Below are 26,481 nucleotides of genomic sequence, written 5' to 3'. Positions count from 1 at the left end.
CTGGTTGAGACTCTGGTGAAGAACTACGGCACAATGGGCTGTAGGATGTCCCTCAAAGTCCATATCCTTGATGCTCATCTTGATAAATTCAAGGAGAACATGGGAGCGCTTCCACCAGGATATACTGGACTTTGAACGCCGCTACCAAGGACAGTATAACGAGAACATGATGGGAGACTACATTTGGGGGCTGATTCGTGAAAGTGATTTACAGTATAATCGTACATCTCGAAAAACTACTCACTTCTAAATCTTTTGTAGTCATTTTTGTATTACTTTAGTATAAGTACATGTTAATTTGGAGTCATATGTTGTTTTTTTTTCTGACTTTATGTGAACGAAAAGACACAAATTCGCCCGTTTTCACATTGGAAATAGGTAAATTTCAAAATATCACTGTCCTGGTCACAAAAGCAAAGTTTGTGGGGAATAATAGCCATTTTCTATACTTTTGAGGCATAAGCAATTAGGAAATAACACTTACTACCCAGGAACAAAAATTGTGTTACATAGTGTTATCGATTGCACTTTTGACGGTTAACTGACAGTCCTAGTATTTACTAACAATTGCAATTACAGAAGGTACACAAAAGTTAATGCAAACTCATATTGGTATGCGGCCCTCAGACTTGTTTCTCTCTTTGTTAAAGCCATTCTATTGGCAGTCAGAAATACATGTAAAATACATACAAAAATAAAGTTGAGCTATTTGATGACATTTCTGAGTTACACAGCTTCTAAAGGGACCAGTGCCTAAACACAAACATTGCAGATGGTGGTTGCAGGATAGGACAACAGGGTGGTTGTAAAGGGATTAAAGCCAGTAGCTTACTGAGGGTTATTCATACACCTGATTGTCAAAGCAAGCAGTTTCGTCTCAGTTGAAAAGTTGTGGTAAAATGTCATGGAACAGTTTCTACTCCATTGCATTTATTATAATTCAATTGTGCATTTAGTAATATCTATTGTAATTTCAATCAGATTGGAAACTGAAAACTGTCTATGAACCCGTCCTCAAGCATGAAATACGTTCTGCACAGCAAACTTGCTTAACAAATCAAGAAGCAAATGCATCCCATCTGAGCAATGTTAATTTATGCCGCATCACATTTTCCATATGATTGGCCTCTGCTGCTGCCAATTGGTTGTATTGAAAAATAAATGGTCAACACCTACTTTACGTCTAAACAGTTGGTTAGATTTTATTAAATTAGCATTCTAGGACCTTTTTTATTGGTTGTTTTCTTCCCCAGCAGTCGGAGTAAAAATAAAAAGGAAAAAATACAACACATTTTGTCGTTATACTTTGCCCATTGGACAAATACACTCCAGGGATATTTCTAGAGAGCCACTCACGTTTCTGAAAACTAAATTGCGGAAGTCTAGCACCTACACACAAACATTTTAAAAAGTATTTATGTCCCACCCCTATTACTTCCGATTGACTAGCTGTGGGAAAAAGCTGATATTCTATTGGTTACAAAGAAACCCAGAAATGGCTGCCAAGAGAGCCTCTGGCAAGGCACAGACTCATCTTTATTTATTTTTTTTGTAAATGAGCAAATAAGTGATACTGCTTTTTTAATACATGAACCTGTCATTTAAATTCAGCAGTCTAATAAAGTTACAAAAAAAACCCCCAAAAAACCCACCATAGCCGCTAAGGTATTAGAGGATTAGATACTTTGTGGTCAAGCGTGTACTTGTTGGGATGTTTAAAACCTGAAGTTTACTGTTTAGAAGCATTTCAAGACAAACTTTCCCTGGCAAAAATGTACACAGTAGAAAAACAGTAATAAAAAAAAAAAAAAAATACAGAGAAACCTGACAGGTTATACAGCAATTATACAAATGAAAGAACATCAAGAAAAATCCACAAAGCAAGGTGGCAATGATTTTGTATCTGTGAAACAACAAACTAAAACACTTGTACTTGTAGCTCAATACCGGCTATTTCATTATGTAGAATTGTTTGTATTGGTCATATAATAAACTTGGTTCATTATATCCTTTTCATTATGTATATTTGGTTTTATCCGTCGTATAATCATAATATACTATAAAGTCAAGACACTTAGTCAACATGGGTCATTGCCTCTCCGAATGACTTACCTATTGTTCAATTGAGGTTGCCTATTTGGAGCGGAGGCGCTAAGGTTTCAGAAACCCGCCGCAGCGGAATTGTCACATTTAAATGTGCCAGCTTACGCCATGCCTCATTAATTTTGGGCCAGTTAATACATTTGGAATATGGTCAAATTTGTGCCGTGGCAGAGCGCTACTTTACTTTACGCCAATTTAGCACTGCATCCGTCGATCTTGATACGTGTCCCCCTTAGAGTTCTACTTAGACATGATCAGTTGGACATCAAAAACAGCAGAAAGAAAATGACTCAGTCATAACTGACTTGTATCCCTTGTTTTGCATAAGAAATAATTTTCTTTTAAAAGCAACTTTTCTAATTGGCCAGAATGGAAACAGTCATTCAAAATCTGTTAATTACAGAACAAGTATTTTGTTCTAGAGTTTTATTGCATAGTCTGAGAGCCAATGTGTTATGACATTAAATAATAATAATAAAGAAATCATGGGTTTACAATGTTGTTGATTAATCTAAATTGTTGACAGATTAGCACATTTCTTCACTTCCGTTTTAGTGCAGCTGGCTTTATAGAAACAAAGCAATTACTCACATATCACTGGATTAATTACTCCCTATCACTGGAAGCTAAAGTACATGCAAGGTATCAAAAATTGACATGCATAGAAGTATATTGCAAACAAAAGATTAGCTTTTCAGGTTTCAATTTTATTTCTTATTTTTCATTTTAATTGAGACTAATGACTTTTAAGGCTTATTGGCATCCACAACTGTTCAATTTATTTATAGAGGTATGAAGAATCATTTTCAGCAATTAATATGTCAGGATCTGGTCTGTATTTTTTCATGGTATAAAATGGCGCATATCACGGCACATCACGGTCTAAAAATACATGCATTTCACAATTAAACATAATATTTAGTAAAGGAAAACAAATAGCAATGTCACATTAAAAACTGATATTTTTGTCCAATTATTATACAACAAATGTTCCTAAATACATATTAACCGGAACAACAGTAAATGCTAAATTGCAGAATATTTCATTTTTTATGTCCACCTTTTGTGGATATAACAAAATAATAATAATAATAATAAAACACAAATAAAAATAACAACAGACACACAAAAGTGATCTTTTTTAGCAGAAATATTTCTGATCTTTGATGCATCTTTTTCATTGAAGACATTTGAAGTAAATTGTGCGCCTCTATGCAATGTATTCAATCATTTGCCGGAAGCAAACTAAACCGGTGCCAGGTTCCTCAATGTTACAAGTAGTGTGTCAGCAAAGCAAAGTTTGCTGGTTTTAACATGTGTATTTAAGATTTTTTTTTTTTTTTTTTTATGCAGAACAACAAATTACACAGTGATGGTTAAATTTCATGGAAATTGTGAAATCTGTGATAACTGAAAAAAAAAAATGCAGCCTTAATTGTATTTCTAAGCTGATATCATTTTCATGGTTCATGAATTATCAATTAGTTTCCATCATAAATACAGTTATGAAGATCCAGGGGAAAGGATAACCCTGCCTTAACTAATCATATTGGCTAACAAGTCTGATGAATCTCTCCCAAAAAGTCCACTCCACTTCCCCACTGCCTGGTCCTCTATCGCCAAGTCTTGGTTGACCTCTGACTGATGCAGGAGGTTGTATCCCAATTGAGGGAGTCCACCTCCAGACTAGAAAACCAGATCCTGCGCCAAATTGCATAATCATTCAAACAACATTAATCTATTCTAGCTATCAAAACTGTGCCTCAGTCTTTGAACCATGCACAGCATTAACCAAGAAATGGAGTAATTTATTTTTGTTTAATATCGTATTGTACAGGTCATTGAACAAAATAATGATATCAGTTATCTGAAAAACTGGGTAGGCTAGCTTAGCTATATATATATATATATATATATATATATATATATATTTATATTTATATATATATATATATATATATATATATATATATATATATATATTTGTTATTAATCAAACTATTTATACATAATGCAGGCATCATTGACAATTACAATAAAAATAGAAACATTATAATACTTAATTATTAGTTAAGTCAATGGCTATGAGTCATAGATACGCCCTTTTAAAAACATTTGTAACAAATGTTATGACAACATGTAATGCATACTTATATTATATATATATATTTATGTTGGTTTCCACAGTTATTATAAAGATTTAACCTTCATGGAGGAGTTGTGATGTTTAAACATATTTATTTATTTATTTATTTATTTATTTATTTATTTATTATTTTTAATGCTTTTTATGCATAGCTAATGCATTGTTGATCCATTAAAAGGGCCATGGCCTTGTTTTTTATACTAAATATAATGTAAATGTTTATTTAGATTATTGTTCACACAGATGTTTGTCAACAGGGAAACTTCTAGAACAGCAGTTTATGTGCTTTTCGATTAATTGTTTCACAGACGGCAGAGCTTATCCTGTTTTTCTTCAGTAGTCATTCCTCATGAGAATCTCATTTATTTTCTTTGAATTCTGGTTCTGACTTTTGCTGAGGTGGTTTTTATTGCAATAGTCTCGATTAGAAGTGTGGTGAGTTACCATGAGCTGTCAGATAGCATAAATAACAACAGAAACACCACCAATTTCAAACTCACACATACCTATGAAATATACTTACATTTTAAATGTCATATTAACTGTTTATATCATTCCAGTTGCAGGATTATACACAATTCATATTCTGCATGTAAATCTTGCCATGTGTATAAATACAGGCTACATTTTTAAAATAGAAGCAGGTTGATTTGGTCACAAAGATTCCTTTTACCACTAAGGAAGCTATTGCTCTGTACAGAAATCCCTCTATTGGTGCCCTTTATATTTTATGGAAAGCAAAGATAAGCATTCTGAATTGATCAGCAGGCAGGAAAGGTTGTATTTGGTAAACCATTATAGTATCATCCATAAAGGCTAGCACAGACAAACTGACAGTTCTTCAGATAAACATGTGATGGAGGAGGAGAGAATACATTAATGTTGAACTTTAGACAGTGTCATCTCTGAGGTCACTGAATGATGAATAGAATCAGCCATGTCTCAGTAACCAAGGTATCGGAGAAGAGGTAAGATCAGGGTTATGCGTGTAAACAAAATTTGAATCTGTAAAATCCATAAGTAATAAGCAATGAAGCATCATCAAACTTCAAAATACCAATATTTAAAAAAGAAGATGGCTTTAGAAAGGGAGGTCACACAGTCAGACTGACCTATATCGATATATCTTCAGTACATATACCGGTTATAAGGCTGCAGTTGGTGGTTCCACTTTTCTTATAGTCATTGGTGCCTCATTACCACACCTACGTCACTGTAACACAAAATGGTTGTTAACAACAGCAAAATAGGAAAGTGGCAGTCTGTATGCATTTCAAATTGCATTGTAATTTAATAGGAAATCATATTTTAGTTCCCGTAAAATTACATTTCAATTTCCGACTGTAATTGCAAATGTTCCTGGAAATGCATAGTAAGTAACTAAACGAGAATTACACACAACACACACATAGCAATGCATGCAGTATATCATATGTTTAAAAAATATAATGAAAATGTTACAGGCCTGAAAGAACAAAAGATTGGACATGAAAACAATAATTTCCCTGAAAGACCATTTTGAAGACTATTTCAAACCAAAGTGTGGGTAAGATGACATTAAGGTCAGAAAATATATATATAGAAAATCAGGTTTAAAATATTGCTTGGAATGTGCATATTTCTGCTAGATAGTGATTCCCTGTAGATTTGCAAGAAAGGAAATGATTGAAAAATATCAATGCCCTCTTGCCACCTGCCAAACACCCTGACCTAAATGAAATAGAAATTATTTGAAAAGAGCTGATTGTTTAATTTTCCCATGCGGGAAAATGATGTCCAAATATTAATCTTTTCTATAAAAAAAAAAAGTATTGGGATTGTTTTTTCCTTTTAAGGTGAACAAAGTAGTATTCTCATAAAACACCTGAGAAGTGATGAAATGTGCCTTGCAGTTCAAACACAAAGATACAGTGGATCCAACATGCTGTCCTTAAGATACAACACACACATCCATTATCCTCGGTTTATCCATTATTATTGATTGTTTTATCAATCCACCAAATATAATAGCTCTTATTTTATTAAAACAAAATAGAAAAAAAAACACTTCTGTAAGGATGGGATGTCCCACTTGAGGTGGGGTGACAAAGATTGCAGTTGTTTTTAATTGTGAAGGTTTCAAACTGTGCCAATCTGGAAACATCATACTTGTTAACCAGTACAGAGTACAGAGTGTGCTGGGTTCCCTTTTTTCCTCTTGCCCACCTTTATTGCTCACACACACTCCTCAGAGGCAGGGTCTAAACATTAAATTGTTACACAAACAGTATTGTCCTTTTTACATATCAGCCCATCAGACAGTCCTTATAGGCCAATAACTACAGATAAAAAAATGCATCTAGGAAGCTGTGTTTTGGTGATGACAAATCCTTACCCATGCTGAATCTTCAGTGCACACATTTCCTACCAATATTATGAATCCTATACATAATCCTGTATTTATAATTTCTTTGTTTATTTTGCTGCAAAGTGCCGGTCTTTTGTAAAATGGGGGTCCCTCAGTTCTGCAAGCTGAGCTCATAACTGGTGTTAGTTCTCTCACTTCTGGTGTCGCTTAACACCTGCACATTAATGTCTAACTTGGCTCTGGTCCAAAGAACATTCTAGAGCACTGCAAACACATTGTAATAGACACATTCTAGAACACTGAAAACACATTGTAATAAACAGAAACACACAATTACATCCCATTGTAGTAGAGCAGACCCCCAGGTCATTACACAGTTCTCCCCTTAAGGTCTCTCGTCCCCGCTGTGCTTAACAAAGTCCCGAAAACAATGGGGGACCTGTGCTGACATCAGGGTCTTGGCTGCCCCATGACCCATGGCTCACTGGTGGAGGGGGACTCCCTGGCAAGGGAGAGCTGGGACTGAAGCATGGCGGAGGAGGACTGTCAGGCAAGGGGGAGGCAGGTGCTGCCGGGCCTGGCTGTACAGTGTCTCATCCCCGGTAGGGGGCAAGCTGATCACTATGGCGCACTGCCCGCTGTCCTCTGGGTGGTAACTGGACCCTGTAGACAACTACCCCCATGCGCTCTAAGACCTAGAAAGGTCCTAGCCAGTGGCTGTCCAGCTTGGGGCAGTGGCCCCACTTCCGTTGGGGGCTGTACACCCAGACCAGCTCCCCAGCTCTGAAGTGCTTTCAACTGATTCCCTACAAAGCTGTGGGTCAGCTCCAGGCATATTCTGGTCTGGGTGGTTCAGCAGAGGGGTCCAGTGGCAGACGGAACACCATCTTGTCAGGGGTGCAGAGTTCCCAGCCCAACATTAAGAGCACAGGGGTGCAGGAGGTGGAGTCCTGCACCGTGGAGCGACAGGCAGGAGGACCAGGGCCGGCCAACTGGACGGCAAGTGTGCAGTTGAAACGCTCAACCAGGCTGTCGCTTTGCGGGTGGAGTGGGGTTGTCCGCATCTTGTGTATGCCCAGCCGGCAGAACATCTGTGTGAATACAATGGACTCAAAGTTCTGCCCCTGGTCACTGTGAAGCTCCTGGGGGACCCATGAATGGACCCATCAGTGCTTCAGCCACTGTCGCCGCTTCCTGTCGGGCAGCGCATAGGCTTCAGGCCACTTTGTTAAGTAGTCAAGGGCGACCAGGACAAATCGGTTCCCCTTGTCTGAGCGGGGGCATCTTTAGTCAGTCTGAACTTCAGGCACCTTCAGTAGCTACAGTAGTCACCAGGATCTCAATACAGTCTTGTATGTTTGGAATGGACCTGAACACATAGAGTATTCATCACAATCCTGTGCATACCTTTCTGCAGCTAGTCTGTGAAATATTAATACCTGAGAATAGAATCATGTCCCTTGAGACACTTTTGTGTTTTTCCAGTTTTATTAGCGCTTCAGTGCCTCGCTAACCCATCTGAGGTGTAGTTTTATCCCAGCATAAAACACATCCTGTTATGTATTATTTCTTATCCGTAATTATATATTGAAGGTTTTTTATATATATATATATATACAGTATATTTATATATATATTGAATATCATATTTCTATTTTATCTTCACTCTTTGCTTTAAAGACATATTTTGTCAACAAACAAAATCTAATTGTTTTATTTGCATAACCTAACGAATTATGGCAAAACAGTTTTTTTTTTTGTTTAAGATACAGATATTGTATGTTCAAACCTATTAAACAAAATGGCAAGTATTAGGGTCAAAATATTTATTTTGTAAGATGTTGGATATATATTAACAGTAGGTTGTAAATATAAGAAAAGTAATTATTATAAATATGTAAATATAATACATAATTGCAGTACATTACAGAATACAGAAGATGTATTGCACTGACATTTTCTAATACTGTAACTATATGTTTAGTTATAGTATTTGCTACTATTCTACAGAAAAAGTGAAAAGTACAATTATTGTGTTAAATGCTGTTCATCCTTAACTGTATGTCAGCATATATATGCTTAATCCATGGTAATCCATGATGCTTGTGGTATACAGTTGTACAGGACTAGTAATTAAAATAATGGCATTTTGTAAAAGTGCAGTATTGATCAGTCTATAAAATGCACTCAAGCAGTCTTGATATGGATACTACTGTAAATTATTATATATCCTTGTATTCAGGCGTTCAATGATTGAAGTCAATCTTGCAACAAGTACACTTTTAAACATCTTTGTTTTTTTTAACAGGCCAGTAATTTAGTTAAGTAAATAAAATAACAATGATAAAAAACTAAAGCTAGATTCTCCTTCTGCAGGAAGCTGCAAATGCGTCTTGTTTTCTGATTTCTTTAAATCACAACCGTGCAGAAAGTTTGGGTGCAAAGCAACAAAAGCTCTGGACACTTTAATCCAGTAACACACAGGCAAACAATGTAAGAGGCCAGAAAAGGGGTTACATGTTGAGACATTTTAGATTTGGTACAAACCTGCACAATTTTAGGCCAGGATAAATACCTTATTCATAAATACCTGGGCTCTGTCCATGCTTTTTAAAAGCTAATAAACCCATGTACATAGTACAGCGATATAATTCTACTCATTCCTTATAAGATAATATTTAAGGTTATCGCTGAGTTGCTGACAAGATGCAATATTATCCAGAAAAAACCTGCAGGGAATTGTTTGTAGACCTAGACTGATAAGTATGTATGCAGTGTTTGCCTTATAAATTTGTTGCATTATTTATAACTAGGGCTTCTGATTTTCAGTTTTAATCGATAAAAAACGATAAAATACCACTGATACAAAAAAAATGAATTCAGTGTATAGTCAATAAACATCGGAAAAACAGTACAAATTGTATTCTCAGTTCACGTTGACTTCACCCTTTCCCATTTAAAACAAAAAACCTACTACAAAAAAACAAAAACAAACTTCCTTTCTGTACAGTTGGGCAATGTACCTCCTTCCTGACTTGTATCTATCATTGATTCATTCGGAATACTTTATACCCACCCCAACTACAGAGTGGTAGCAAATTCTACATTTCTATTGGAGACTCCGCTTGCGAGATTTAAAAGGCTTGTTCGCGGGACTTAAAGCTATGTTACAGATCGTGAGAATTTAAAACAGATTTGCAAAATGTGGCAAAATGTAAAGAAATGCTTAGACACACAAAAACCCCCAGAAGAATGTGCCCATGACCATAAGGATTTCATTGTGGAAGACAGCAAAGGAGAGAAGGTACAATGTAAGTGTGCAAGTACTGTTGAGTTACTACTATTGTGACAGAAAAAAACAGTCAAGCATTTTGGAAAGTAGAAAACAATACCTTCACAGTATATAAAAAGCAAAAGCCCCTAAAAAAAAAGATTTACATAAAACTCAAAAATAGCTAAAAATAAGCACTGAAAAATTAAATTAATTAAAAACCAAAAAACAGAAGCCCTATTTATACCTGATCATTAATGTATGCAATGAAAAACTGTTTTGATGCACTGTATTAAAAGTGAATTATGTTTCTCTATAAGCAATGATGTTCAATTTAAAACACCATTCTGGATTTTGACTGCTACATCCATATTTTCTTTTACCCTTTCCTTATACCGTAATTTTTAAATATAGCCGCACACCGACATCCAACACGCTCTAATGCATTCCATTCCTGTATTGAGTTTGTTATATTATACACTCCTATGGAAAAACACACTGTTTTAGCCACAGTGGTATTGGATCTTAACAATACTTTCCTCTACATAATTCACATAGCAACAAGCAGTATACAGTAGGCTACTAACTATGCCTTAGTGCAGAAAAAGTTTAGTCTGTAACACACTATAGAGCACTTACATTTTTAGTTTTTGTTCAATTAAATGTGTTTGAAAAATCCCTTTGAAATGCATAGTAAGTCTAGATTAAAATGTAGTGCGATACTTCCCTCCCTTTGTCATAGCCTACACGGCTTCAGTTAACATTAAATGCGACTTGACCAGGTTGAACGTATATGTGTACATATTTTTAGAACTTCAACTCAGTCATCTGGTACAGCTGAAGTCTGTAAACTTACCAATGTGATTGTGCCATATCAAAGTTTATGATTAAATATTTGCCATATTTACTGGAGTTTTACAAAAATTAGGCAATCACCTGCCATAGCAATGTTAATATAGTCTGTAAATCCACTGTTGCTTTGATTGATATGACATGACAAGTCTGCAAGGCATATGTGACTGTTACTCATAATTACTGAATAGCATATCAAATTCCTTCAGCAGGCAGAAATCTGTTAAAAAGAGAATTATCCAGGCCCGAAGATTCATTAGTTTAGAAATGGTTCCTTAACTCCCTTGAAAATTCTACATATTTATATATTTTAGTATAATCTTTAAGAGTCCCTCGAGCTTGTCTGTGCATAATTTAAATGTTTCTGCCATCTTTACTGTCATCCCATAAAGAGGACATATGCCATTCAAAACTTTGTCATCATTCTAACATGTTCTACTGTAGTATGATTTTTATATCTTATTTGTTTGTACCTTTCCGGAAATGGCCAATCACATTTTTTTATATGTTTAATGTGCTATTTTAGAAATTATTTCATTTGCTATACATAGTTTATAAGTTAGCTTTTATTTAAAAGTGTGACCATTACCATGGACTAACATTTATGATATGTAATACTGGTCACGGTAGTATGTTACCTTTTTTCAGTAGGGAGAAAATCCAATAAAAAGTAGAAAGTTGTTCAGTTGCTGAATCCAGTGTAACTTTCCAGAGGTGCTAAATATATGGACTAGACTACTCACACGCCCTGAAATTAATTGTCTGAGTTGTTTTGTCTGGTGTTACTTTATGTGTGTTTTTCCTTTCTGCAAAAAAAGAGTGTGGTAATGACAATTTGGACACAATTTGTATGTAAAAATAATGTGATATCTTGTAACAACTGCAAGTCGCCCTGGATAAGGGCGTTTGCTAAGAAATAAATAATAATAATAATAATAATAATAAAAGAGCTTTGAGAATCTAGCCCTATGTGTATTAAAATAATGTCTACTAGCCCTTTGAGTATTACGAACATACCAGTACTTTCCCTGTTCTCTGGTCCCCAGGGAGTACGAACATACCGGTACATTCTGCAACTTTAAACTTGAATTACTGAGCCTACAAAACCCCTGATCACATAATATTCTAACACAAGGTTTCTGTAACACATTTTATTGGTCTTTTGCGCCCTCTGACTGAATTACATATAATAAACCCATTCACAAAATCTCAACAGTGTTTGTAAACCGGCGAAAATCGCTCAGTAAGAAAGAAATATTAGTAATAATACTGAATTCAGATTCCGATTTAAATTCAAATACATACAATTCTTCCACTGAATCGGATGTCAGCAAGTGTGTTCGTGAAGACATAAGCAAAGAATATTTACCATCAACATCAAGTGACAGCGAAGAGGCGGCACCAAGCTCTGTGCGTTGCTCCATGCTTCAAAGAGTATTTATACCCTGAAGCATTAGACACTCTCACTCCCTCCGCCCCATAACCTGTTACCCGGATATGATTTATTCATCTCTCTCTCTCGCCCCCTTTTTTATTTTTGTTAGGACATGTTGTTGTGGTTGTTCCATCGCGTTGTTTATTGCTTACATGTTATTTTTTGGTCAAAACCTTTTATTTATTTACGGTAAAAATTATTTGTCTGTATTTCGTCAGTATTCATTACATACATACAAACATATAGCTTTCAGCTTGTTTGTATGCTCTACTCGTAACAATCAAGCGCATGCAAAAAAAAAAACCAAAAAAAACTCACTCCCGCAGGACCGGCAGTACATTTTAGAACTCACTACTCAAAGGGCTAGAATGTTAATGCAAGTTTCTGGCATTTTGTATTGCACCTTAAATACGGAAGTGACACAGTCATAACACAATATAAAAATGTCACTGGAAACCATTAGAATTTAAAAAAATATATAAATTCTGTACTAGTATTATAAAAAATATAAAACTACAGTATAAACTATGAAAACACTGATATAAAATGCATGTATTGGATTTTTCTGTTGTGTCTCATAAATTCTAAGTTAGTTAAAAACAAAAAAGTACTGTATTTTACAACTTAGTGAAATTTGTTTGACACAATGGACCATATTCAAAAATATTTATTTTCACCTACAGCTATTTTTGTAGTGCTATTGTAATACAGGTGCACTCCACTTATAATGGACTCCAAGGAACAATGTATATCATTACTTTATAAAGAGAGTAAGTAGTAAAGCAATTCAAAATGCTGTATGTAACTGTGAACGTACGTACCTTAAATATAAACAATACAAGAAGGCTAAAGAACGGGAGTTTATTATTTGTACGGCCCTGTGAGCCATAATAAGTAGTACCATTTTACGAATGTATATTTTGGCAAAAATTGTGTACGCTGTACGTTTAAACTGTACAATGGCTGTACCACAAAAACATAGAAGAATAAAAGTAAACAGCATCTGTTTTTCCTGCCTGATGTCACAGATGCCACCGTGACTTTCATTTAATGTCCTGGATGTACAGTACCTTATTTGCACAAAATATCTACCCATGGAACAGGAAAACTGTACATATTAAACGGTACTGTATATATTAAACTGTATATATTAAACGCAAAATACCTGCCTGTGGAACAGGAAAACTCTACATATTAAATGTTATATACGTTACAAACGAGTCAGTTTTAACCAGAGTAATTCCCCATTAAATCCCATGTTGTTTGGCAGGGACAGGACTCCTCAATATGTTGTAAACAGAACTCCACATACAATTACTATACTACAGTCAAAATATTCAAACCAGGTGGTGTCTAAATCTCCGGTGACAGTGACAATGTACCTCTATCTCCACAAGCAAGACTGAGGATAAGAATCCATGCAATCCCTAAACTACAGTTCTCTCCGCTGTCAGCATGTTACCTGTACAGGTTTCCCTTTCCTATCTGTATGCTTTTGTTCACTCAGTGACATACTCTTTTGCAACTCAGAAGTCTGTGGTAGTAATATTGACTATTTTATAAAGCAGATAAGAAGTAAAATATTTGGTTGTTCAGTATCCATGCCCATTTAAGCCTTTATTCCTGGAACCTGTAATGTTTCAAGCTGCATGCAAAATTATAGAATTCTTTAGATGCTGAAACATTCTGGAATAGATCTTATTTCCCTCTTGCAGCAAATGCAACTCACAGATTAAAGATGGTAAATGTGCAGTTTCTGCTTCAAAATAAGCACATTAATGATTTGTACTAGTTTCCCTGATGAACATTACTGGTATATGTGGGAAAGACTGTACCAACGGCACTGATTGGGTTAGAGGTTAAGAAATGCATCAGCTAGGAATACATATTTAAAATATTTTCCTAGATTGTGGCAATTACGATGTTATAATTTAAAACCTCCATACTGAATCTCATTTCACTAAGGGCCACAACATCCATCTAAAAATGAACGACTGGTAATCATTAACGATCTAGTATGCTACTCAGTCTTTCACCTCCACACATTTGTTATGAATTCCATTAGGTTGATGTCAGAACATTTCAGAATTTGTAATTTAAAATACATCTGAGTTTTATATTAATGAAGTACCTTAAGGTATTCCCCAACTTTTACAAATTTACTTTAAGCACCTGAAGGCAGTAACCCTATCACTGAAGTGCCACAAACATTAATCTTGTTTGCCGTATAATTAAGATAACTATCAAATAGCAGAGCAAATTTTCATCCGATTGTAATTACAGGCAATGCACGTACTAAGGACAAGGGTTCAATTAAAGCAAAGGTAATTTAATAGCAATAAAGTAATCAAAAATCTATTCACTATGTCTATTATAAGATATAGTAAACTGTTGTGTATCCGCCTGTCACATATTCACTCTAACTGTTTATCTGCCATGATCAAGCTCTTTAGCACAGTGTGTGAGAGTGAGAGTGAGTGAGTGAGTGATTGAGAGAGAAACAGAACCAGGGTTGTATACCGAAGAGTGATAAGCAAGTCAAAACCGCTGACAGCCGGACGAATAGTCAGAGTTTGTATTGAACAGAGAAGATTAATTCAGAGATTGTAGATCCCACCAAAGTTTACATACACTGTGTTGTATGTACTGTGTGCACTACCATTGCTGCTAGTGTCATGTGAGCTGTTCAGTGTGTTGATATGTTAATAAATCTTGTTCGCCTGTTGGGCGTATCAACTTCAACCTCTCGATCTCCTGCCTGTCATTCAGCAGCAATTGCATGCAGCCACACGGCACATGGCTACCCTCTCAAAAGCATTAATACCCTGTATCTTACTAAACAAGGGATTTAGGGGAGCTCCCTAATAAGCTGAATCTCAAAAAAATAATTGTGTCAATATAGTAATTGTACAGCTGTGTATAATGGTATTAAAAACAGGATTCATTTATCCGACTTTTTACATATCCACCCTTACCCTGGTCCCACTGCCATCGGATACGCGATGGACTACTGTATGTCTTATACATAACTACTGATTTGCATTTTCTGTGACTATTACAAGCCATTGGAATACTAAAGAATATACAGGGGTATTGGATTATTTCCGAGATAGCCTAGTTACTTGCCACATGTCAAACAGACCCTTATTTTTGATGACATTGAGAATTCTGTTTCTTTATACCCTAAAAGCCAAGCACTGATGTATTGCTGAGTATCATTTTGAATATACTTTTTGAAGCTTTTGTTGCTGTGTAACAATTTACTAAATCGATGGAAAACCATGAAAGAGATCCCCTTATGAAATTGTTAGATTATGTTTTTTTTTATATATATATATATGCATTCCTTTAGGGGGTGATTTGATGTATGAATACATTAAAGGTGAAGCCTTCCTATATTCAGAAAACTCATTTATCTTCATATATGTGTAGGTTTTCCCAAGCGATCTGCTACCGATCTGGGAAACATTGAAAGAGTAGAAGACATGCTATAAATCCATAGCCAATTTCATTTCAAACCTGTGGCAGTGTGATATTCCCATTTTAAAAATTCAAATACAATTCATGTTTTTTTCTCCACTGAATTGTAAACTTAACATGAGTTAAGGGTTAACATATGGTTTTGCTTGTTAAAAAAAAAAAAAAAAAAATCATGAATTAACGCCCAGAGGATGAAGCACTGTTCTGGGACACCCCTCAGCCAAACAATATATTTTAGATTGAAATATTATGATTTAACTCATGTTGATATAGTGGCACAATAAGAATCTGTGCATATGTAACAGGTTGTTATTGATGTAACTGTTAAATGATATGTCTTCCTGCTACTATTTACCTGAGTCTATAGAGAAGCATATTTTGAACAGGCTCCTCTTTGAAATTCACTTCTATGTTGATCTCTGAATATAATATACCTGAAATATAATTTTCTTGCGGAGACTATTGGATATACAAAAAAAAAAACTATACTTCCAAGAGATTCCCAGTGATATGTAATGATATTAAAAAATGGATTTAGTCTAGACAATTCTGATTTTTCTGTGTAGGGAAGGTTTAATTGCAAGTGTTTTATTATTATTATTATTATTATTATTATTATTATTATTATTATTATTATTATTATTATTATTATTATTATTAGCTGTCACAGTCGTAGTCGTAGTATTGTATATTTAAGTACATTTGTAATAGTTATGGTCTTAAAAAATATGAATTCGGCAGGACTATTAAAATTTGAAGTATTTGGAATTTTGGCTCACTCTCTCTAGAGAAAATGTTCCCATATCTATAAGTGCAGGTGTCACAAAGACGGCCGGAGTGGGTGGCGTCAGACCAGAGCCAGGAAATAAAACAACAAGAGAGAGGTGGAGTTTGGTGGAGCTGAGCGAATGGTCTCGCTCAGCATTTAATAAATAAACAGAACAGAAAATAAAAAGGTTGTAACACAAAAACACAGGGCACGGCACTTGAGGCCAAAATAAATAGACGAACAAAAACGGACTAGACAGACAAACACGGTGAGCAGATACTTTACCTATTCTTTTTATAATTCACAATTACCTCCGATCCCGTTCTCCACTCACCGAACACCCAACCCCGAGTGAGTGAAAAAATGCTGTTTTTATGGAGTCGAGACTCGATTGCTAGTCAATCATTCAATTGGAATCTCGGTACAACTGCACATGAATTAATTAAGTGCAATCCCGTGACACACATTATACACATTTTATCTGCACGTGAAGTGATTTGTGCCATCCTCGTGCCTAAATACAAATCTACATTTTTAAATACTCGTGCTGCACACACCCATTTATATCCCGTGTACCAATGACTATACACCAACATTAACACACAACACGCAACATACAACACAGAAACGCACACAAGGGCAGGGCACATTGCCACAGCAGGATTAATGGAAATATGCATCTAGTTATCAAGAAATAATGTATACTAACGTTCATCGCACTGTATTGCAGGGTATCTTGCTAAAAATAACAACTAAATTGAGTGCACCGGTGGCAGAAGGCTTTTCTTTTTTTGGAACTGTGATTTCTAGTTAACGATGGGGTGAGTTAAAAAAAAAAAAAGCAGGACATTTTAATTTACAATTAAACAATCAATATGCGTACCTCCTTCTCCTATCACAGGACAGAGGGAGGATGTTATGAAAATGATGCAGGCCTGTTTTGATATATTTTGAATTTGTTGTGTTTCAACTAATATTATTTTCTCTTTCTTCTAGGCTTTATTTATACCTGTGGTGGGACTATAAAAGGACGAAATGGGACCATAGAAAGTCCTGGCTTTCCACATGGATATCCAAATGGTGCAAATTGTACATGGGTAATAGTAGCAGAAGAAAGAAACAGAATACAGATTACCTTTCAATCATTTGCTATAGAGGAAGAATATGACTTTTTATCATTGTATGATGGTCATCCACATCCTGCAAATTTCAGGACAAGGTAAGTATTCGGATGCTTTTTGTTGTTAATTGGGCAGGAGTTTGGTTGAATGAGATGTGTTGCACAAACACAAAAACATATTCCAAAACACTTCTGTTGGTGTACATTGTACTGTCATTTAGGACAGGTATCTATAAATGACAGACAGCAGCCCTATTTTTGCTGAATAAGTAATAGTGCAAAGATCAATAAGGTATTTAAAGATTTTATGGATATTTATATTTGACACAAAAAAGACTCAAAAACTGAATAAAATCACTTTGAACTCATACTAGGATCATTCTAAGTTGGAAGGACTAAAATTTGAAGTGCCATTAAAAACATATCAGTCACTGATATTCATTCAAAAGGTGACCAGTTACTGCTTTAATGTTTATTTAACAATGGATTTAATTGTGAAGAGATAATTTGTATTTGTATTTACTTCTTTCATTGCAGAAGAACTAGTCCCCTTGTACTGCGAACAATTACCAAAATCGTTACAGATACTTGTATGTTCCCAGTACCCAGCACAACCTTACTTGTAACTGCATCCATGTGATTAAAATCATATTGGATCTACAGTGAATATATATGGGCATGTGTATGTGAGAGACCTGACCATCCTTATTAGTGTGTGTGGGGAATATTGGGTTGGCAGGGAGGGGCTTAAATTTCTCCCTGTCAAAACATTTGGGAATGTGGCTGGAGGTAGTGGATCGTGGTGTGTTGTTGTCTTTATGTCCGTGATTTTTTTTTTTTTTTTTCATCTTGCAAACATATTTTATGACAAAATATATAACTGCCCCCCAACCCCCCCCCATGTTAGTGTTTAAAGGAGGAACTACAGAACTCCCACCATTCATATCGGTTAATTCTCATCTCATGAGACCCTTTCAAAATGGAACCATTTTCCCTTCATAGTGTGACAAAATCATAGAAGGGTGCTATATACATTATAGGAGGCTGGGGCTGAAACCTCCAGTCTAGAATAGTTGATATAGGGTCGGGCATGGGATTTTAGTTTGCTATTAATTTGGTCTACCCGTCACTAGTGGCCGTTAATCTGGGACAATCATTAGAGTGGGTTCTAGAAGCTTCTGAGCTAGTTTCTATTGAAGAAGTTTCTGTTGAGTTGCTTATGTTCGTGGTTTCAGTTAGCGAGTGTGTCGAGCTAACAAAAAATAAATAAATACCAAATAGTGGATTGCAAGGAACCAAATGAGGACTTCAGCGAGTGGGTCGCGCTGCAGTTTACTGGAACCGTTCCATATCACAAAAGCAGCTACAGCGCTCAAACCAACTTTAATTTAAAGGATGCCAAATGTGAATTGTTTCACAGTCTGTGTTTTACCTATGCAGCCTAAGAATAATTTGTGAATACAATAACTTATCGCATATACACACCACTGTTCCAGCGGCAATTAAGTGCTTGATATCCCCAATCACAGCAGCTAGCATTTTTAAAACAACTTTAATTTAAAGAAGACCAGTTGTGAATTGTTTCACAGCTTCTGTTTTACATGTGAATCCTAATAATAATTTGTGAAAAAACAAATGGCTGGCCTCCCTGCGTCCGCCACCCGTCCGCTCCAGCTCATCCAGAACTCTGCTGCCCGCCTGATGTTCTCTCTGCCTCGCTTCGCCCACGCTACTCCACTACTCCGCTCACTCCACTGGCTCCCGATCACCGCTCGCATCCAGTTCAAGACTCTTGTACTAGCCTACAGATGCCTTGACCAGACTGCACCCAGCTACCTCCAGACCCTCATCTCTCCCTACACCCCCACTCGACCTCTCCGCTCCGCCTGCACTAGAAGACTGGCTCTACCTCCGCTACGCTCCCCTGCCTCCCGAGCCCGCTCCTTCTCCACCCTTGCTCCGCAGTGGTGGAACGACCTTCCTACAGATGTCAGGACTGCCCAGTCCCTGACCACATTCCGGCGCCTCCTTAAGACTCACCTCTTCAAACAGTACCTGTAGAACTCCTCTGTTGTATCCTGGGACACTATCACCCTTCATTTAAATATGCTTTATTTTGCTCTTATCTGCCCCCTATTTTACTACATTTAATCCTGTACTTCAGAATATTGTAATCTGCCAAGTGTTTAACCTGTAGTACTTTGTATTTAATCATATCCTGATGTAACTATCACTATTTAATCATATCCTGATGTAACTTTCACTATTATCTGCTGTATTATTGAATTGTGGTTTGTCACACTTGAAAAAAAATTATTGTATTTCTTGCTCTTATTGTATGACTTCTATTGTAACACTTGAATGTATTTGTATTTGCTTGCGATTGTAAGTCGCCCTGGATAAGGGCGTCTGCTAAGAAATAAATAATAATAATAATAATAATAATAATAATATCAAGCCATTTTACGCATGTCGGGCTAAGTGTGTGTGCATATGCGATATGTTTTGTTTTTCACATATTATTCTTAGGATTCACATGTAAAACAAAAGCTGTGAAGCAATTCACAACTGGTCTTCTTTAAATTAAAGTTGGTTTGAATGCTGCAGCTGCTGATCCAGGAGCATCGTCTGATAAGCCTGGTGTACAGAAGGATGTACCGTCTGATTGCACGCACCGCTGCCAGGCAGGATCGGCAGTACAGCCACCTTTTGGAAAGGCTGGACCACGCTGATCAACAGCACCAAGAGGTGGTTGCGTTGCACGCCAAATTTCTGCACACAATAACAAGAGAACTGCAGGTGCCTACCCCAGCTCCCGCTGAGATGGGCACCCGTTCTGCTGTGCGCAGTCCTGCCGAATCAGCGGTCCGAGAAGTTTGTACAGAGCAATACCCACTTGCTTCTGCAGTGCACAGGTGTACGGACATGTATTGGTGACGGCTCCATGTCCACCTGTTCCACCAGTTGGTCAAACGTAGCTCGGATGACCCGAAATGTTTCAATCCATTGTTTGTCAGAGAAAGACTCGTGAAGCACAACCTCCTCCCACCAAAAGAGGGACGATGATGCACCCGCATTCGTCTTTCCTGCCGATACACAAATAGAGGTCTGTACATAGGAATGAAGTGGATGAGGGTGTCTACTGGAAAGAAAGCTCTAGATAAGAAAGCAATAGATGCATGATTCCTTTCCTGCAAACCCATTGCATGGGACTGAAGGAGTTCTTCCCATACAAGACTTAATCTATATACTTCTACCATTTATAGAACAACTAATTCTAAACAGTAATAGTAATAACTATTATTATCTTCTTCTTCTTGGCAGCATGAACCATTTTAACTGCAAGCCCTTTGCATTCTAGACAGATGGGGGGTAACCTTCTCTTCATCTTTGCCTAGCGCGTAAAGCCTCATGTAAACCCCTGTGCATTATTTGAAAGATATCCTTTATCGCGCAGCATTGCTGTTCAGCGCGTTTGGTGATATTTAAATAAACCCTCCCATTATTTTATTATTAATGAGGTTGTTTGTATTTGGACGACTAAATTCTCTCTCTAAAATAAACTCTCATGTAAACGTGGAAGCAGAACTGTCATGACCAAAACAGCGCGAGAGATCTGTTGTCACGCTTTTCAGTTTTTGCTTGTAAACTGCCCCATAGTGAGCAATTGAATTACATGTAAGTCAATAAATGTGTGAGACGTTGTATTTATGCTTCTGCCAGCTCATTTGAATGGCACTGAATATACTGCTAGGAACAGGAAGCTACACCAGGCACGCTTGGATCATTGTGTTTTCAGTGAGCTACAAACAGCAGATGAATAAAGAAAGCAGTGTTGTCCTTGCATTTATGTTGGGATGCTTACCTGACAGTAAGACTCAACAGCAAACCGCATCACACTCAGTTTCCTTTTCATTTTTAGTTGTGATTCTAATAGATACCACCATTTATTTTGCTGAGCACCTGCCATGATGTATATTACTGCTCCATTTCACATAGAGTAGCAAGCATGTGTTATTGTTTTACTGCTGTTAACATTGTGGATGCCTGCACCATCATGTGATATCTATGAACCATATTTAATTTTAAATTTAAAATGGCCTTTACATTTGAAGAAAAAAATCCCAAATACAGTGTCTTAGTATGGCTGATAATGATTTTAACACATACACATACGTAATGGTTGCTCACTTGTTTTTTTTTTTGTTTGTTTTTTTCAGACTTGATAAGAAAAGTATGCTGTTTATATTTTGGCATTACAATTAAGAAAACACTGTAAAGAATTAGTTTTGCAATAAAGTGATTTTCTTTAAGCAGGCTTTTTACTGCCAAACAGTGGTGACCCAATCCCATCACAGTGAAACGCGTTTGTCAGGCATTTGCATTATAGTGTTTTGGCACTAACAGTGACCCATAGGGCAACCATGGGGCACTAATGCAAATTTTGCAGTTTAAGGGATTTACAGTGACCTAAATCTGCATAAAGTTAGATTATATATAAGGTCCAGCTGGAGCATGATCATGAGGATTCATTACATCATAATTTTATGTTGTACTACATGTAAAATACCCATACAGCTTTAAGCAACTGTCAAGTAGCATATCTTGCACAGCTGTTTAATAAGCACATAACATATTATTAGATTGCCTTTCAACCTAGTATAAATGACCACATTGACAAAGTGTTTTGACATTTTTTTTGATGGTGCTTGGTGCTACAAGCAGGAATTATATTCCTGTTCCCTGAGGCTCCCTGCAATTTAGAAGCATGCATAAAACAAAAATGACACAACAAGGTTGGTGACAGAATGTGTCATTGAACCAGTAAAATGAAAAACTCCCCAAAACAAATTAACTGGAGTTTTTAATGGAGACTGTACCTTGCATAAGCTTGCCCATAGTGACTGAACGTGACTTACAGTACAACAGAAAGCTTTTAAATCATTCATATTAGGGAAGACATTTGAATAAAATTGATTATTCATGTGATTATAGACCATCATCATATTTGTCAATATATGTTAAACTGTTGTACAGCCACTTTAAAAGCCAGTGTTTGGATACCAATGTCTACATTTACTATGTTGGCACCCAGAATGGAGCACTCTTTTTCTAGAATTTTGATGTCATCACACTGGCGTTGTTCTATAGTTTTCCAGATTTTGGAAATGCATGTTCCAAGTGTACAACCCCAGGAGGTGGTAGGCTAGTGCCAATTTGGTACAATTAACATCATTTCATGGGTCACAATATGTCAAATTCAAGGGACAAATTGAAGAATCATCATTTTACTGAGATAGAAATATACTTGATATAAAAAGAAAAATTCCAACCAGTGAAAGAGCCCAGTTACATCAGTGCTTCCCCACAATTATTAGGAATTTCTCAACAGACTTCTCTGAATAATCGCAAAACAGGTCAATCTGCTTATACTGTACTTTTTTTTGTTGTAACCATTGGGTGTTGTTGGGGGGGCATGTGCAAGGGCTCCTCCTTAATTAACCAAGCCATATATCAATTAACCTCCCTATTTGAGTCCTGGGTCAAACACTCATTCTCTATCTGTTTTTTTGCATTTGCGCATTATCACACAGCGCTGCAGACCCCACTAGTCGTTTTCATTTCAGCCATCTGTACTTCCTTATACATTGCCAGGCTTTGTTTCTTTTTTGTTTCTTTTTCTGTGCTTTGGTTGTGAAAATATTTTATAGGAACAGTTACCCTGGTTTGTTTTCTTTTGTATGCATTTGTTTGGATCCATGTATGCTCCATCCTGCTCTGTGTTCTGTCAGCAGTGCTGTGTGTTACATTATCGTCATGACTGCATTGATTATATGTACATTAATTGTGGCAGCATGTATTCATGACACCTTTTCGTTGTGGCTTCCAGTGATTCCCTGTGCAAATTTGGTATTGGGTTGTCTCAAGGTTAGAAAATAAAAGGTCAGTTTCTGCTGTCTTTCTAATGCTTTGTTACCTCCATCTGTGGGTGGGCTGTAATGATGGTGGTGTGCATGCATTGAATTATGGGATAGCATGATTGAATCATGGGATTGTTCGTCCTATCCTGCTTGCTGTGTGTTTTGGAGTGTAATTGTTCGTACCTGTTGACCCATTCAGGCTCCAGAATTAGTAACAACGCATTTTAAAATATTTCATTACAGCCATGCCCCTTATGCGAAAGACTGTGTTCGTTTTCCAATAATGGCGCCTGTAGGGATACATGCATTGAAGTATGGATTGGGATCACATGATTGAACCATGGGATTGATAGTCCTATTCTTGATTTGGCCATGCTCGCCCGGCACTGCAGCTGCCAATATTTTATGTCATCACGTTCTATCTTATAATGCTCCCCATGCAATCTGCTGCACCTTGACCAGACAGTCAATTCAGCAATATTATTTCTCTCCTTCAGCATTACAGCATATCACCATGGGTCGGCACTTATTTTCAAAAAGGGGCAAATCACTGGTAGATATCCATACGCCACTAGAATTTTGAAAAAAAAAAAAAGGCAAACATTTTAGCGCAATAATAACCAGATTTATGTAAATGTTGACCTTTTGGGAAACCAAAATATAGGTGAGATTTTGAATGAGTCTGAATCGGACATCATTCACTCTAATTCAAGTAGTGAAAAAAAGCAATAGTAAGTATTCAGATCAGTTCAAAACTCTCCATTCTGATCGCTCTGACCCGTCTCCCTGAACTCTGCCAGAGCTACAGCATTTCCCTATCCTATTCTGGAAATGCATAGTTTTAAAAAAATATATCTTAAAACTTTCGGCTTTAAAAAAAAAAAAATGTGTGGCTCTTAAAAGTGCCTTTTATGGTTAAATGGATGCTTTGTTGCCACTGCCCCTGGTCTACTGTATGTCTGTACTCCTCCTTCGGTTGGTTGCATCTCCTGCCCCGCCTGCACAGCTGTGTGATATGTGATGCATATTTATAAAAAGCCTTGACAATTCCTGCCGTACCTGTCTCCACATAAATTTGTCCTGGTACTATTGTATCATCTCTTCTGCTGTGCCCTGCATTTTTTTTAATTGTTTAACATGGCCCCAATAGTTCTCCATGTTGTCTAGCTATAAACCAGTGTCAGTTTGGTAAGTGACCGGGTGTTCCATAATGCAAATAACATCTTTCTCACCACTGTGAAGCCGTAGCACTAATCTGGTATGGATACCTCCTGTCACTTCCATGGAAAACAAAGGACGATTTAAAAAAAAAAAAAAACGAAAAAAAAAAAACAGCACTGTCACCAGATACTGGCGCAGATCTTGTGAAGAAGGATCTGCGTGACTAAAGGCAGACTATTTTGTGCTGTGTCATGATGAACATGGGCAGTAATAGAAGTATAACAAATAAAACAATAAACTGCACTTTCAGGCAATGTTCAATTCAACATCTATAAATCTCTTTTTTTTAATTAATGCATTTTTTTTTAAGTTACAGTATATGGAACTATTTTTTTCTTGGATCAATTTTAGGCAGAAGAATATTTAATTTGTTAATTAAAAAACATTTTTCTTTTTTTTTTCAATTATTTAGTTAACTCATTTTATAAGTGCAGTAAGTCACTTCAGTGTGTGTGTGATATACTGTAATATCACCACGCCCCGGGTGTGGTGATATTAGACTATGTCACACACCCTGCCGTGCCTAATTGCTTACATGTACAGTATTTGTATTACCAGTTTAAAATTCCCCCTTATTCGTTTGTGTTTTGTAAAAGAAAATTGTTATTTTCTGTGGAAAATTTGTCTGTAAGTATATAAAAATATGCATCCTTACACTTTTTATGTAAGCACATTTCACATACAGTATAACGACCTTAGAACCTGTTACTAGGTAAGATTTGAAATGTACTTCTGTCAGCACCACCTATGAAAAACAACTCACTGTTTTGCAAGTTAAACATTTCCATTATAGCTACTGGCACCTAGTGGCTTATCTGAAAAATGATTCACAGTGATGTAATCAGCCCGGAAATATCACCCTAGACATACAGATTCATAGGGCCTCATTTACTAACATAAATAACATGCAATAACATGCATATTATCCAAGGATAAGGCACATGCTAGATAGCACGTATTTGAGCATGCACGCCTTAAAATAACATGATGGTTACATTAGCATCTGTTGAATATGCAAAATACACGGTGATGTATTCAGATGAAGTGGCATGAGAGCACTAATGAGGCTAATGATATTCAGACGATATTTACTAAACTGTGCTAACCATGAAGCACACCTTAAATCGCGTGCTAGATAACACCGATGGAAAGCAGGTCTTACGAGCCGAGATCCGTCTTAAAGCTGTCTGTCAGCACAAGGTACAGCTATATGTATGTACGATACTATACATCCCAAACTAGTAAGACTAATTTTAAAATAAATGCATCTATATACTAAAACGTACATACACTGTACCAGCCGACTGCATGGATAAAAAAAAGAATAGGCTACTATACTGTATAATCGAAATGCTTTTTTTATGTACTGTACAGCCATGACGGTATCTAAATAGGATTGTTTATAACTTTGTATTTATTTATTTTTGTGATCCTGTCTTTCAAACGCCGTTATAGAGTACTTAATAAATATATTTAGTAAAAATCAAGAAGTGACAACTGCGTATCTCAGTCTCTGCTCATTCCTTTATAGTCAGTGGCCATTTCATTAAGACGCACCTTATCTTCTGTGATAAGGCACGTCTTAATATGCTAATGATTTCCATAGCACACGGCATTCACATTAGTAAATACCAATTTATTTATAGTTTTAAGAGGCGTGTTACGGGATTGTGTTACGGGATTGTGTTAACACGCGTCTTATGGTTACCTTTAAGAACCTTTAGTAAATGAGGCCCATAGTATCTTTTAGCAACAAGGGTCACTCCTAAATTCAAACTCTCTTCAATCAAGTAACCATTAATTTCAGAACACAGCT

At 36.4% G+C, this 26,481-nt stretch overlaps 1 protein-coding gene across 3 annotated transcripts in view; it reads left to right on the top strand.

Annotated features, from left to right (window-relative positions):
- csmd3b (CUB and Sushi multiple domains 3b) overlaps window positions 1–26,481 on the top strand; it is a 472,577-nt gene that overhangs the window by 22,209 nt on the left and 423,887 nt on the right. For all 3 annotated transcript variants that reach the window (XM_059012706.1, XM_059012705.1, XM_059012704.1), the window contains exon 2: window positions 17,400–17,622. In XM_059012706.1, coding sequence (XP_058868689.1) covers window positions 17,400–17,622 — 223 coding nt within the window. The remainder of the gene's footprint in view (window positions 1–17,399; window positions 17,623–26,481) is intronic.

This window comes from Acipenser ruthenus, chromosome 3 (genome assembly GCF_902713425.1).
Source record: "Acipenser ruthenus chromosome 3, fAciRut3.2 maternal haplotype, whole genome shotgun sequence".
NCBI lineage: Eukaryota > Metazoa > Chordata > Actinopteri > Acipenseriformes > Acipenseridae > Acipenser > Acipenser ruthenus.
Note: the sequence above shows the minus strand (reverse complement) of the source record. Positions and strands in the feature narration are given on the sequence as shown.